Source organism: Erinaceus europaeus, chromosome 3, assembly GCF_950295315.1.
Source record: "Erinaceus europaeus chromosome 3, mEriEur2.1, whole genome shotgun sequence".
NCBI classification, from domain to species: domain Eukaryota; kingdom Metazoa; phylum Chordata; class Mammalia; order Eulipotyphla; family Erinaceidae; genus Erinaceus; species Erinaceus europaeus.
Genome location: NC_080164.1, coordinates 125826651 through 125840876, shown reverse-complemented (window position 1 = coordinate 125840876; position 14226 = coordinate 125826651). Strand labels below are relative to the sequence as shown.

General features: G+C 42.2%; 2 protein-coding genes across 11 annotated transcripts in view; one reads left to right on the top strand and one right to left on the bottom strand.

The window, feature by feature from the left end:
- The window catches only part of CCDC158 (coiled-coil domain containing 158), a 91327-nt gene extending 86108 nt beyond the window's left edge, over positions 1 to 5219 (top strand). For 7 of the 10 annotated variants that reach the window (XM_060187897.1, XM_060187901.1, XM_060187898.1 and 4 more), the window contains 2 exons: positions 1336 to 1435; positions 5017 to 5219. In XM_060187897.1, the coding sequence (XP_060043880.1) occupies positions 1336 to 1435; positions 5017 to 5137 (221 nt within the window). In that variant the 3' untranslated portion in view covers positions 5138 to 5219. Of the gene's footprint in view, positions 1 to 1327; positions 1436 to 5016 lie in introns of all 10 variants that reach the window. The other 3 variants (XM_060187899.1, XM_007519821.3, XM_060187903.1) reach the window with 2 other exon arrangements.
- A 3098-nt stretch (positions 5220 to 8317) lies between these two features.
- On the bottom strand, positions 8318 to 13992 carry STBD1 (starch binding domain 1). The gene is made up of 2 exons (XM_007519820.3): positions 13463 to 13992; positions 8318 to 9280 (listed from the first exon to the last, which is right to left on the bottom strand). Exons 1-2 carry the CDS (start codon positions 13665 to 13667, stop codon positions 8442 to 8444), a joined length of 1044 nt encoding a protein of 347 aa, XP_007519882.1. The 5' UTR covers positions 13668 to 13992; the 3' UTR covers positions 8318 to 8441.
- Between the last annotated feature and the right edge of the window lie 234 nt (positions 13993 to 14226).

Below are 14226 nucleotides of genomic sequence, written 5' to 3'. Positions count from 1 at the left end.
CAGACAGAAATTGAGAGGGAATGGGGTGATAGAGAGGTAGAGAGACAGAGAGACACCTGCAGCACTACTTCACTACTTGTGAAACTTTCCCCGACAGGTGGGGACCAGGGTCTCAAACCTGGGTCCTTGCGCACTGTAACATGTGTGCTCAACCACGTGCACCACCATCTGGCCCCCATGGAGTTCTCTTGTTTCTATCTATGGGATACCTCATGCGGTACTGGAGATAGAGTTTAGTGCCTCAATGCTTGGTAAGGTCTGCCCTTACTCACTGACCCATCTCCTGACCCCAAAATATTCTCCTTTATTTTTTTTAAGTTCATTTGTTATTTTTAAAAAACAGATAGGGAAAAAAATCATTTGATTTAGAATAAGTGCTTGAGGGACTAGAAGGTAGCTCACCAGCTAGAACACACACACTACCATGCACAAGGACCCAGGCTCCATCCCAGTACCACATTAGTGCACTACACAAAGCACATACTGTGATGTCTCTCCTTCTTTCTCTGGCCTACTCTCTTATTTTTATCTTAAATCATAAAAATGAGAGAGAAGGGGGCCAGGTGGTAGCACAGCATGTTAAGCGCACATGGCATGAAGTGCAAGGACAGGTATAAGGATCCCGGTTCGAGCCCCTGGATCCCCACCTGCAGGAAGGGGTCACTTAAGAGGTGGTGAAGCAGCTCTGCAGGTGTCAGTCTTTCTCTCCCCTCTCTTGTCTTCCCCTCCTCTCTTGATTTCTCTCTGTCCTGTCTAACAACGACAGCAATAACAACAACGATAAACAACAAGGGTAACAAAAGGGAAAAGGTGGATTCATAGCACAGGCACCAAAACCCCAGTGATAACCCAGAGACAAAAAGAGAGAGAGAGAGAGAGAGAGACAAGGAGGTCACCAGATGTGGTAGGATCAAATAGGCACAAAGCCCTAGCACATCAAAAAATAAAAATAGGATTAAGTGTTTAGCAACTCAGTAGACCTTTAACTTAAAATGGCTCTCATCTTATATGACAGTAACTCAAAGTGCTGGCACTCAGTGGCATCATTCCCTTTAATGAGAAATAAACTAGGTAACTTGTTACATCTTTTTGAAGTCAATTCTTAGTCTATTGGTTAAATAATTTGTTACTTTTATTAAAAAGAAAAAGACTAAAGGATAACTTAGAAACAGAGATGGAGGACACAAATGCAAGATATATTGATTTTTAATAGGGTACTAAATTAATAAATATTTTTAAAAGATTGTCTATAAGCTGTTATTGGAAGATTTCTAAAGAGAGTTATTAAATAGACTTTTAATGTCACATCTAAGCAATTTTCTAATAGCTTCACAGTCTCAGCCATTAGAAACAACCGGGAAAACGTGCAGGAAGCTTCAGAACAGACTGGAAAGCTTACAAACCCTGGTAGAAGATTTACAGATGAAGAACCAAGGTATAATGTACATTTTTAGAGATGTTTTCCATACCAGTTAAATTTTCTTTACCTGTAGGCACACTGAAAAAGATATTGAATTAACAACTCAGAAACCTTAGTCCAATGTGTGGAGTTTGTTTATTTGTTTGTGTTTTTCCATCATCAGGGCTTCACCACTCCAGCCTGAGGTTTTTTTGTTTTTTTTTTTCTTTCTTGTTCTGTTCTGAGATAAAAAGGAGGAGATAGGGGCCAGAAGGTGGCGCACCTGGTTGAGCACACATGTTAGAATGTGCAAGGAGCCAGGTTCAAGCCCCTGGTCCCCACCTGCAGGGGGAAAGGTTTGCGAGTGGTGAAGCAGGGCTACAGGTGTCTCTCTTTCTCTCCCTCTCTATCACCTTTCCTCTCAATTTCTGACTGTCTCTATCCGATAAATAAAGGCAATAAAAAATTGAAAGAAAAAAAGGAGGAGATAGACAGATAGGTATCACACATCTGTGCTTTCATTAAAAACTTACCTATAGTTGGGAACGTGAAGCAACTAGGTGAACCGTCCAGGTCTCCTGCATGTAGTGTGACTGGCTCTCTGGAAGCCCAAGAATAGTCATGCTAGCATTTCATTTCAGAGACACAGCAATAAGCATTATGAAAAAGTAAGCTACTACAAGGTGAGAGATGGCTTAGGTAGATTCGAAATATTGTCTGGGGATATGGTGTCAGAGTTGAGAATAGGGCTAGAAAGCTGGATTAGGGCAGAGAATAGCTCCCAAACTTGAAGAAAGTATGTAAATACAACTAACTTTTTACCCCAATGATTTGACCAAGGGCCCATGTCTATTCATATTTAGTACAGGAGCCTTTGTAACCTCTGAGGCCTTGTCAGTCTGAGCCTGCACTGTTGGTCACAGCCGGGAACATTCCAGGCTGCACTCATTTCAGAACCAATTTTCCTCAAGTAGCAGAGTAGCATGACTCAGCCTCACAGTCCCTACCATTGCTACTTTATAGTGAGGCATATGATAATGTTCCTTTTGAAATTGATGAGTGATGGTAGAGGGAGGGATCTATTAGAAGTCTAGGCCTGGCATGACTATGTGAGAATCTAAGGATTCTCTGATTAGAGCCCTAGATGATGGGGTGGCCTGGTATTCACCAAAAAGGCCATCTTTAAGTAAGGCAGTCTTTTCTCCTTAATCCAGCTTTCTCCCCATTGCTAAATCATTGAGTGTCTTCTATTGTATCCAAAGCAGTATTGGGTGTATGGTGTTTGGCCTCAGGTTAAGGAGGGAATAGACCTTGGATTTAAGTGGGATCTAAATTAGCCTTAAGTTTTACTACCTTTTAGTTGTTTGATGATTCTAAAAGAGGTTGTCATAGGGACAATAATTGTCCTTTAGCTAATATGTAATACTTTTGTTAGTATATCCCTTGGCCAACAGTGTATATTGTTTCTTTTAAATATTATGAAGGGGGTGACATGAATGCTGTTGCTGTCAGAAGAGATTAGGAGATATCTCTTACTTTCTTTTGTGTCGTTAATTGGGTAGATAGAGTAATTGAGGGAAGTGAAGTGAGGGTGTCTTGGCCTAAGTAGCAAATACTTGATTAGACACATGGTGTGTCTTCTTTAGGTCTTTCTTTTTGCTTGCTGAGTTTATTAAGTCTAATCACAGATTATTGAGCACTTTTACTTTGAGGTATATACCTGGGGCATAAATTCTAAGTGGATGTTCCCCTAAGAGTAGGAGAATATGACTGTATTCTCATGGTTTGGGAGAGCTATCAGACTCTGTGCTTTTCAGGATTTATCAATGAAGGAGCCCTTGTCAAAGATAAATTGACTTTCCATCTCTAGAGAATTGCTAGATATAAGATTACATATTTCGAAGGATAAATCCTTACAAAAATCACCTTTTAATAATAATATGTTGCAAGTAGTATTTACTGAACACTTGACAGCTATGTGCCAGGTCCTGGATTCAATGGTTTAGTTGAATTTTCTTCATATGAACCTCACAATGCTGAGAGGTCATTACTAATATATTATTTGAATATTAGGGAACTGAAGATAAGATAAATCTAGTCTAAATTATACTATAAATAGTAGGGCTGAGACTTGTTTCCAAAATTTTGTGAACCCACACTTTAACATACATTTTAACATACATTTTGAGGGTATATAAAATTGTCATTAAAGAAAATTTCAAGTTACAAAATCATTTTAATGGGGCTGGGCAGTGGTGCACACAGTTAAGCACATACATCACAAAACTGTTTTTAAAGAAAATTCCAAATCAGTTTCTCAATGTATATAAACATCAAGACAGATGTTTTAAGTTTTCTTTTTATTTTTTTAAGTATATTATTTTAACATCCACATTTTATTCATGCTTTGACTTACATTTCTGAGTTTACCTGAGTAATACCATCATGTAATAATCCAAAGGAAAGCATGTTATACTTATTTAAAAAATAACAATAATAAAAAGACTTCTGATATGTCATGGGGCTTTATCTAACAATGGATAAGTTTTTATTGAAACAATAAAGTAAGAGTAGCTTTATTTTTCTTTTTAAATTTGTTTTCATTATCTTTATTTATTGGATAGAGATATGAAGAAATGGAGGGGGCAGGGAGAAGTAGACAGAGAAGGAGGGAGACAGAGCGACACCTGTAGCTCTGCTTCACCACTTGAAAAGCTTTCCCCCTGCAGGTGGGGACCTGGGGTTCAAATCTGGGTCCTTGCACATTGTAATGTGTGTGCTCAACCTGGTGTGCCACCACCTGGCACTAAGAGTAGCTATTTTTTTAGAAGACCTTTTTACTGGATGCATTACCTGGAGTGGCTCTCTGAATTTATGAAACAAACATATTGAAAGAAAACTTAGGGGGATTGTGATAGTTTAAAGCACACCTATCCTTTGGCCCAGAAATCTACTACTTATAGTTTATTCTATAAGAAATAACTTTATTTGTACAGAAAAGTCTGTTTGCATATATATTTACTATAGCATTGCTTGTAAATGAAAACAATTTACAGATACATATTTAGTAACATGCTAATATGTTCCTAAATATGTTAGTAGTGGTGTACTGTATAGTTGTAGAAAAACAAGAGCTATATTGGAAAAATGTTGACATTTTGTTAAGTTGGTTAAAGCAAGCTATGAAACTGTTTATACTATGTATTTTTATTGTGTAAAGAAAGAAACTCTGTATGGATGTGTATGTATGTTTATGAAAATATTCACCAAACTGATGATGTCTGGGAGTGGGGTGGGGCAGGATTCAGAAGATAGTAGGAACAGAGACAGATGGTGAGGGTATCATACCAAACTATTTACAAATTATCTATTACTTCTACAGCAATAACTCTTTTGCACATTTAAGACAACTGCAAGAGTAAAGATTTGTCTTTGTAAAGAAACTTTGTTTCACAACATTGATCCTTTCAAACTTATGTTATTTTGCAATCTTTGAGAACTTCTTGAGCTTAGAACATATCTGTCCTATAGTAACAAGTTAACATTTTAGGAAGCACACAATAGAATATAAAGCCTAAGTAGATGTTGCTCTGATTGTGTTTTATCAACATTTTCAGCAATGTCTTCAATGATCAGAAATCAAGAAAAAAGGATACAGAAAGTGAAAGACCAAGAAAAAATGTTACTAAAATAATACGTTGCTTGCCTGTTCTTTACAGAGGGAAAATGCCAAATTAATTGTGGTGTTTCTTAAAATTAGTGCCCGGTGTACTTTTTTCTTTTTATGTGAAAATTTAATAAAAGATACCCTGTCCTATAACTACTTTTGAAATAAACTATTCTTTAATGTCCCTACTGTAAAGCTCCAAATAGTACTAGCTAGATGTGGAAATATCTGTACATAATATGGTAAAGCTTTCTGCTAACACCAATGTGTTGGAATAAGTATGTTATTACTTCGCTGATTTCAAGACTAGTCATGCTTTCTTCAGCTTAAGGAAAAATATCCTGGGGGTAACATCTTTCACAGAGTAAAGAAAGCTATGGTATAATGCCCAAATAGAAGGGCATGACAAACTCCACTTGCTATACTGACAGGGATTTCTTGATGTGACCATGAGCCTGGTGCAAGAAGCATCCACACCCTCTCAGGGTGCACCAACCTCCCAGCTCCTTGATGTACTCAGCAATGGAGAAACTCATAACACCTCACTGTGGAAGAGATTTACAGCGTTGTACCTCCAGGTCTCCAAGCCCTCACTCCCACTCCTAGAAATCAGGAGTGGATATTCCAGTCTTCAACACTTGGTCTTCTCTAAGGCTTGGTTGACCCAAGGCTTTCCAGGGTACTCACCCCAAGTCACCTCACCAGCATAAACTCAGGAACAATCTAAAGAGCCTCATCATAAGTAATTAAAGACACTCCAGTCATTCAGAAAATGCAATAATTTGAGGAGCTCTTTGCTCCAGAATCAGAGACCAGAGCATGTGAGACAAATAAAACCTGAACAAAAGTGTGTAAATTGTGCCAAAGACAAGAGGGACAACATGGACAACATGGCAGAAGACTAACTGTACAAAACAGCAGATATTCCTGTATTACTGTCTCCCAGAAACTATGCCCTCCTTGAAGTCCCCACCCCAATTCGCCTCACATCTCTGTGTGCCCTCTTGACCAATTCTCTCTGATGACTCATGGACAGAGCAACATGCAGCATTTTCTAGCCAGAAGTTGTAGGAAGCCTGTATTTTCCCTTACTTAACTGTTCTTTTCGCTGGGGCTTGATCTCAGAAGATGAGCACTGAGGGGGTGATACACCCACTGGACAAAGACAACTATGACCCAGTTACTGCAAGCAGAGCTGTATTCCTGCCAAGAATATCCTCGACTAACTAAAAGCAGGTGATGGTTTAGCTTGGAGTAGCATTTTTACAGGTATAGTTGCCAGTGGCAGCAGCTAACATTAGCTCTCACAGTGCAGATAATGAATAAGATGCAAACACATTCCTAACAAGAAAATAATGTTTCTCAGCATGCTAAGCACTTCCAATTTTAAATAACTTTTTTTTTTTTTGCTTCCAGGGTTATTGTTGGGGCTTGGTACCTGCACTATGAATCCACTGCTCCTGGAGGCCATTTTTCCCATTTTGTTGTCCATGTTGTTGCCCTTATTATTATTGTTGCCACTACTGTTGTTGTTGTTGGATAGGGCAGAGAGAAATCAAGAGAGAAGGGGAGGACAGAGGGGGAGAGAAAGATAGATACCTGCAGACTGCTTCACCACTGGTGAAGCGACCCCCCTGCAGGTGGGGAGCCAGGGGCTCAAACTGGGATCCTTATACTAATCCTTGTGCTTGTGCACTTAACCCACAGCACTGCTACCCAACCCCCTTTAAATAACTTTTTAAATAAAAGTCTGAGTCAGTGTCTCAATTAGTTTTATGTAAATAAAACTTTTATTATGCTGGGTAATGAAAATGGCAAGTAATAGAACTCCAAAGAGTTCTATTGTACATGCTTTACCTTTCATTTTGCCTAATAGAAATTTTTAGAAATTCTCTGCAGTGATGCTAACGGCCATCTGAAGTTCTCACTAGGAGAATGGAAATTCATTATATAGTATTTAAGATGCATATGTGAATTTAATATATGCTGAACCCAACATTGTCAAATATAGTTCTTTAAATACTTCGTTACATGTGTATTCTCTTTCGCAAAAATTAACGATGACCAGAGTAAACCATTGCTTCACCAAAAGGTGTTATTCTTATGAAGTCAGTTTAATATAAAGGAATTCAACTACAGGCACATAAATTCTCTTTCAAATAAAGGTACAGTTTAAAAAGAAATACTCAACTTTCTCTCAAAAGGAAAAAACAGATTGCTATGCTTCTTAATATTTGGTTGGTTTTTTTTCTGTATGTTATTGGGAGGAATACTAGTATTTCATTTTACATCTAAGCAGTTATAGTACTAAAATGTACACAAATAAATCAGGCATTTAATAGGGACATTAAAACTTGGGGACATTGTGGCCAAATGTAATAGCAAAGCTGAAATGTTTATTTCTTAGCAGAGCAAAAATGCACATATATACTACTGCCCTATTACAATGCTGTTACCCAAGATAGGTATGAAAAGGGAAAGCAAGAGATAAAATGATAGCTGTGAGATAGACCTTATGCTTGAGAGAAGGGCAATGGACAGAAACAGCCCTCCAAAGACTTAACAGGCTGTGCCTCCCAGCCACCTGCCCAAACCCCTCCTAACTCCATCTTTTCTTCCTTCATAAACTACTCCCCAGGACTGAGTCGCTAGGTCTCTTACTTCTGTACCTGATTTTAGTCTTTAAAATAAAGGCATACTTCCTACCTTCAGCCTGTAACTGGCAGGTATTGGGAAGTCTTAATGCATTTTGTTTTCCCATCACATCCTGTTGGTCACATGTAGTAACCAGATATTTTCTGAACACAGTTCCATCTGGTGTTAACTATTTTTCAGCATAAAATACTTGTGTAGTTAAAAAAGAAAAAGTGCTTTTTAAACTATGTTTAGCCCTATACTTGTGAAACTTATTTGATTACAAATAAAATTTTAGCAAATTTTTAAAAAGTGCATCAATAGGAAACCAACTCTTTTTTAAGTGAGGTTAGTTGGCTAGTTTTAATCTTAGTTTCAGGCTCACCCAATGGCTTACCCTTGAGCCTTGCACAGCAGGTTAAGTTTCTGTGCTTCCTGACCAGTCTACACCTGAAGTTTAGCTAAATTCCTCTCTTCAAGAGGACCAAACCCTAAGCTAATCACGGATTAGCATAAATCCATCTATAAATGCCACAAGGAAAATGTGCCCATGCTCACAGAAAGCACTGCATTCCTACATACATATTTCTGCACATTAGACAAAAGCCCCTAGCAAATTTGAAAATTTTGTTGACTACATTTGAAGTTACAGTTTCCTTGTTTTAAGATACTCAGTGTGTTCCACAACCTGAGCCTTTACCATGTTCTTCAACAGTCTCCCCAACATTTGGCAAACTTGAATCAGTGAATCCCCCACCACTTGTGAACCTCTTTATCCTCATGACCAGTGTCTAGGAATCTATTGCTGCATTCTTCCCAGCGGGTAATTCCCCCATTCTCTACCACCACAAATTTCCACTGCACCACTGCACCTGCTGGAAGAGATACAGAGTGAGACCAGAGCCCATCCTTGCCATACTGGAGAGGGATGTAAGTGTTCCATCTCCCTAAACTCTCATGGTCTCCAGTTATTGCAATGAACTGCACACCAGGGCTAGTAATATAATGGACCTGGAACGTAACATTAACTTGCTGGGCAGAAGACATAGCTATTGCCCTATTTGCTTCCACATCTACTTCATGACCTCTTGCCTCCTCAAGAGTGCTTCTGCCAGAGTTCATTCCCTGGTGTGGGTTTAACATAAAAGCCTCAGGACTGTCACCTAAACCAATATCTCCCCAAGATGAGTGCCTGGACACTATTTCCCAGTCATCGGAGTCAGCCCACTGTGCCGGGCACTCTTCTTCACCTCGGTCCAGGAGCATGTTGCTAGAAGGCAACTTTTTTGCAAAACAGGTAGCTGCTTTAACAGGTGTCTTGTGTCCTTTCTGGAGTCCCCATTCTATAGAAGATTCATGGCTTTCATTTCCTGAAACATTAGGGTAATCTCTGGAGTTACTAGCCTCAGAAGCAGCTGTAGATCCTATGTCTGGAAGCCATCTGGAGGGAGTATATTCCCTTGACTGGTCACAATTACCATTTTCTCCAGTAGGATTCTGCTGTCTCCACACTGCTTCCTGCCAATTACCAGATTCCTTGGTCTCAGAAACCAAACAGCCATTGCTTCCTTGGAGATGCTCTAAAGGAAAAATACAAAATGTAATAGTATTGGGTAGTTCATGTGAGCAAAAAAAAAAAAAAAGAGTTAGGCTGAGAAAATAGGCTTAGTTATTGAAGTGGCAAGTTGCAATGGATTAGTGCTGTCATGGTCCTTCATCTCCAGTGCATGCAACCAAATTGCATTATGGCTCCTCTCTGAAATAAATTTTAAAAAGACCCAGCTAGTAGGCACTGGGTTGGATGGTTGCCTTAAAAACCAGAAGTGTACACTTTTGCTTCCAGAACCATCTTGCAGGCTATGCAAGAATATGTAAGGCAGCAGCAGCACAGCAGTGGAAGAGCTGGAGGTGGGCAGTTTGTGTGTGTTTCGGAGGGGGTGCTGGAAGAAGGATAAAGGAGAGCTTGGAGTGAGGGTTGGGGAAGAGGGTAGTTTCTCATCAGCCCCTTGTATATAAGGAACCTCTCCAACAAAACCACCTGGCTGTCTATCTTATTATCCACTTCAAAAACTACTCGGGCTAGCAGACCTTCCACCTTCTGCATCCCACAATGACCCTGCGTCCATACTCCTACAGGGTTAGAGAATAGGAAAGCTATCAGGGGAGAGGATGGGATAAGAACTTCTTTTGGTGGGAATTGTGTGGAGTTGTACCCCTCTTATCCTATGGTTTTGTCAATGTTTCCTTCTTATAAATAAAAAAAAAATTTTTAAAGAATGAGGAAGTGAAGAGTTGCCATTCAAATGTGGGCATGGAAGGGTCTGCAGGGCCTCCTAGCCTTCCTCACACTCATTCAGCTTCCTGGGCCTTTCATTCTTTCCTTGTATGTAGCCTCTATTTATCAGAGCACAGACTTTAGAAAAGAAATGAAGCTGCATACCATATCTGATTAGAACTGCAGGGGGGGTTTGACAGACAGGATGCTATTACTCTACTTGGATTGCAGCCAGGGCCCATACTCTTATGATCCCTCTGATTCCTTTGCATTTCTCTAGCACCTTCTCTAGCATAGCTCACTGCTGCTCTTCCTTCTGAGCTTATGAAGATACTCCATGCTACCCCAGAAGTTTTTCCTTTAAACAATTCAGTTACTAAACAACACAGAGCCAGTGAGATCCCTGAAAAAAGTATACAACATCATCTGTATTATCAAGAAATTGGATCTATTTGTGAAGCCAATGTAGACTAAAAAGCAATTATGCAACTGGAGAAATATCTCCAAAGGGAGAACACAGTACTTTCATGCCTAAAGCTTGTTTTCTGCTTGATACTCAGTGCCACATCTATCAGAGAGATTCTCTGGCTCCTCTCTTCCTCTCTCTCATGTGAAACCCTCTCCCTATGCCTCGTATGAGATAAATACAATTTTTTTAAAGAAGCAGTTAAATAATAGAACATGAGTATATACCAGAGCAGTGGCCCACAAGCTAATGTTACTGCCATTCCCTAACAGGAAAGGAAAATAAACATGTTCTGCTTAGTCAGAGGGGGGAAAATTGTGGCTATGGAGTTCTGGGGGTGGGCATTGTGTGGAAATGTACCCCTCTTATTCTATAGGCTTGTCAATATTTCCACTTTATAAATAAAAAATTTTCAAAAATTCAAAAAAAAAATACTGGGACTGGTTAAATAGTGCACTCACTGCTTTGCCTTGTGCATGACCCAGGTTTGAGTCTGGCCCCCACCACATTAAAAGAAGCTTTGGTGCTATGGTATCCCTCTGCCTCAATCTAGAAACAGTAATAAAGTAATAAAATTAAAAATATCCTTAATCCAATCTCCAAAAAAGCTCAGTACTCTTCTTGGGCAACTCACTGATAACCCAAATAGATCCATACAAAATCAAAATATCTAGGGGCTTGGTGGTGGCGCAACTGGTTAAGCACACATGTTCCAATGCACATGGACTCTGGTTGAAGCCCCTGATCCCCACCTGTAGGAGGAAAAGTTTGCACATGGTGAAGCAGTGTTACAGGTGACTCTGTCTCTCTCCCTCTCTATGACTCACTTCTCTTTGGATTTCTGCTGTCTCTATCCAGTAAATAAATGTAATTTAAAATTTTTTAATCAAAATATAATTCTACAGTAGGCTCAAATGAGGTGCTTTTGGGAGGAGTATTTAATGTCTTTCTAATGATGAGCTTGAAAGTGAGATTTTACTTTTTTCTCAGAAATGTTTTATTTTTTATTTATAAAAAGGAAACATTGACTAAACAAACCATAGGATAAGAGGTGTACAACTCCACACAATTCCCACCACCAGAACTCTGTATCCCATCCCCTCCCCCTATAGCTTTCCTATTCTTGAATCCTCTGGGAGTATGGACCCAAGGTCATTGTGGGATGCAGAAGGTTGAAGGTCTGGCTTCTATAACTGCTTCCCCGCTGAACATGGGCGTTGACATGTCGATCCATACTCCCAGCCTGTCTCTCTCTTTCTCTAGTGGGGAAGGGATCTGGGGAAGCAGAGCTCCAGGACACACTGGTGGGGTTGTCTGTCCAGGGAAGTCTGGTTGGCATCATGCTAGCATCTGGAACCTGGTGGTTGAAAAGAGAGTTAACATACAAAGCCAAACAAATTGTTGACCAATCATGAACCTAAAGGCTGGAATAGTGCTGATGAAGAGTTGGGGGTTCCTCCATTTTGTAGATAGCTAGTAAGCATATTTTAGTTATATTCCAAAGGACTTGTGGCTGTAATAGTTTTTTTTTTCTTTTTTTCCCCTAAGCCTGAAATCTGATATGCATGTGGATCCAAGTTATTGTCTGGGGGGAGATGATGTCATGGCTAGAAAAAGGATCAGAAAACTGGATCAGGCAAGAGAGTAGCTCCCTAATATGGAAAAGGTGTATGACTATTGTTGACAGTAAACCCCATCAATTTGATGTGATCTGGGGCCCATATTCAGCTTAGGCGCCTATGTGACCTTGGCATCCCTCTAGATTTGAGCTCACATTCTGTGATCATGAGTAGGAACATTCCAGGCTGCCCCAATATTGACCCATCTTCCTCATGTGTAGCATACATTATGTTGTCCATCTTCCCTTTGGAGGATGGAACATTCTGTACCGTTATTGATCCAAGTTTAGGACAAGGTCCTATGGAGGCCCACAAAGGGGTCTGTTTTGTTGTTCCTGACAGAAAAGACCGGTAACGATGGAGAGAGGGATTTATTCGAGGTCTAGGCCCATCATGTCTGTTTTGGAATCTCAGGACTCCCTGATTAGGGCCCCAGCTGATGATATGCTACTCTTATATCCTAGTCTTTAAACTTCAAACATGAAGTTGGCGTTAGAAAAAGAAAGTAAGATCTCAGTTTCTCTCAAACCAATGAAAAAAAGTCATAGGGGCAGGTTTTCAAGCAGCAACACGTGAACATCATTCCACTAAAAATAAAGTTCACAGATGTCATTTCACTAATGGACTAGAGTCCAGGCATGGGAAGCTGGCCAAGGTGGGGTTGGGGGTGGTGGCGAATGAATAATAAGATCTACCTGCCAGAGATCTGGCTTTGCCTAAACACACTATCACTAATAGGTGGAGATTAAACCTACATGTCAAGTACTCACTGGAGCCAGGTCCCCTATTAAGTATGCCTACTAAGTATATCCCTTACTGGGGGGGTTAACGGTGCTCTTGCGGGTGAGCCAGGGCAAGCTTGTGAAACAGGCAGTCAGCGCACAGTCCAGGGCTTTTCTGGCCAGAGTCCATCACGAACTTTGCCTTCCAGACAGAAGCCTCCAGATAGCAGGTGTCCCCAAATTCCTAAACCTAGTTCGCCCTTCTATGGAGTAAAAGAAAAACAGGCAACCATTATGGAATGGGGACTGAGAAGTGTCCCTGGGTCGAACAGTGTTGGCAGAAGCGCCACTAACCCTAAATATTCCTTTCCCCGGGCCCAGGAGCAAGCGGCGGGGTGAGAGCAATCAACCCAGTGCCTCCTGGCCGAGGAGTGGGTCCCCCGCAGAAGGCCGGGGCGCCGCCTTTGGAGGGCTGGACCTGGGCGTCTCACCAGCCGGAGAAGTTGCGTGGCGTGGAGAGGAGGCCGTGCCCAGCAGGGGAAGCGAGTACTAGAGAATGGGCCGTTAGCATAGCTTCAAGCAGGTTGTTCCCCCCCTGGTGTGAAGTTCAGAACCGCCCCCCTCCTATCCCCAACCTCACCCTCAGCCCAGCAGCTCTAGGGAGTCACCGGGAAGAATACCTGCTTTGCGGATCGGTTCCGGCCTGGAAGGTCCAGAGCTCAGTCCGCCGCCGCCTTGATCGCCACTCAGAGGCTCAGCCTCCCCGCGAAGGCTGTCCTTCTCGGGCTCCGCGTCCCCCTCCTGCCCCTTGCCCCGCAGCAACCAGACGAAAAGCGCTCCAGCCAGACCCCCTCCGACCAGCAGAGCCGACCAGATGGCGCCCATGGCGGAGAGGCAAATGCTGCGGGAGACGCGGACCACGCGGCGGGAGGCGCAGGTCCGGTGCACCAGCCACACCTCCCCACCCGCAGCAGCCTTTTAGGGTCCCCGCGGCTACAGACTTCCCTAGCCCCGCCCCTCTGCCCGCCCGCCCCGCGGTGCAGTCCCAGGTTCCATCACGGAGGGACGCGCTCTCTTGAAGCCTTGGCCGCTGTGGGGCGGCCAGATGAGGGTTGAGTGCGGGGAGTTGCGTTCTGTGAGTCTGCGCGCGCGAAAAGCCAAATGCCCGGCGCAACCGAGCTCAGTCCCAAGCCAGCTGCCCGCCAGGCCCGCCCCGCCTCGCCTGCGTCCGGCACCTGGCAGCCTGCAGCTGACACGCGCTCAAAGGCCACCACGGCTGGCCAGGATAGGAAGTTCCCGGAACTTCGACATGTGAAAAGCCTCTGTGCGTCAGCGCGGCGCGGGCTGGGGCTGGGGTTGGAAAGGCAACTTGGCTGGACTAGAGGGGAGCACCACGGGTGGGGGTTCGGGGAAGCTAGAGACCCGCGGACACTTCTTTGCCCAC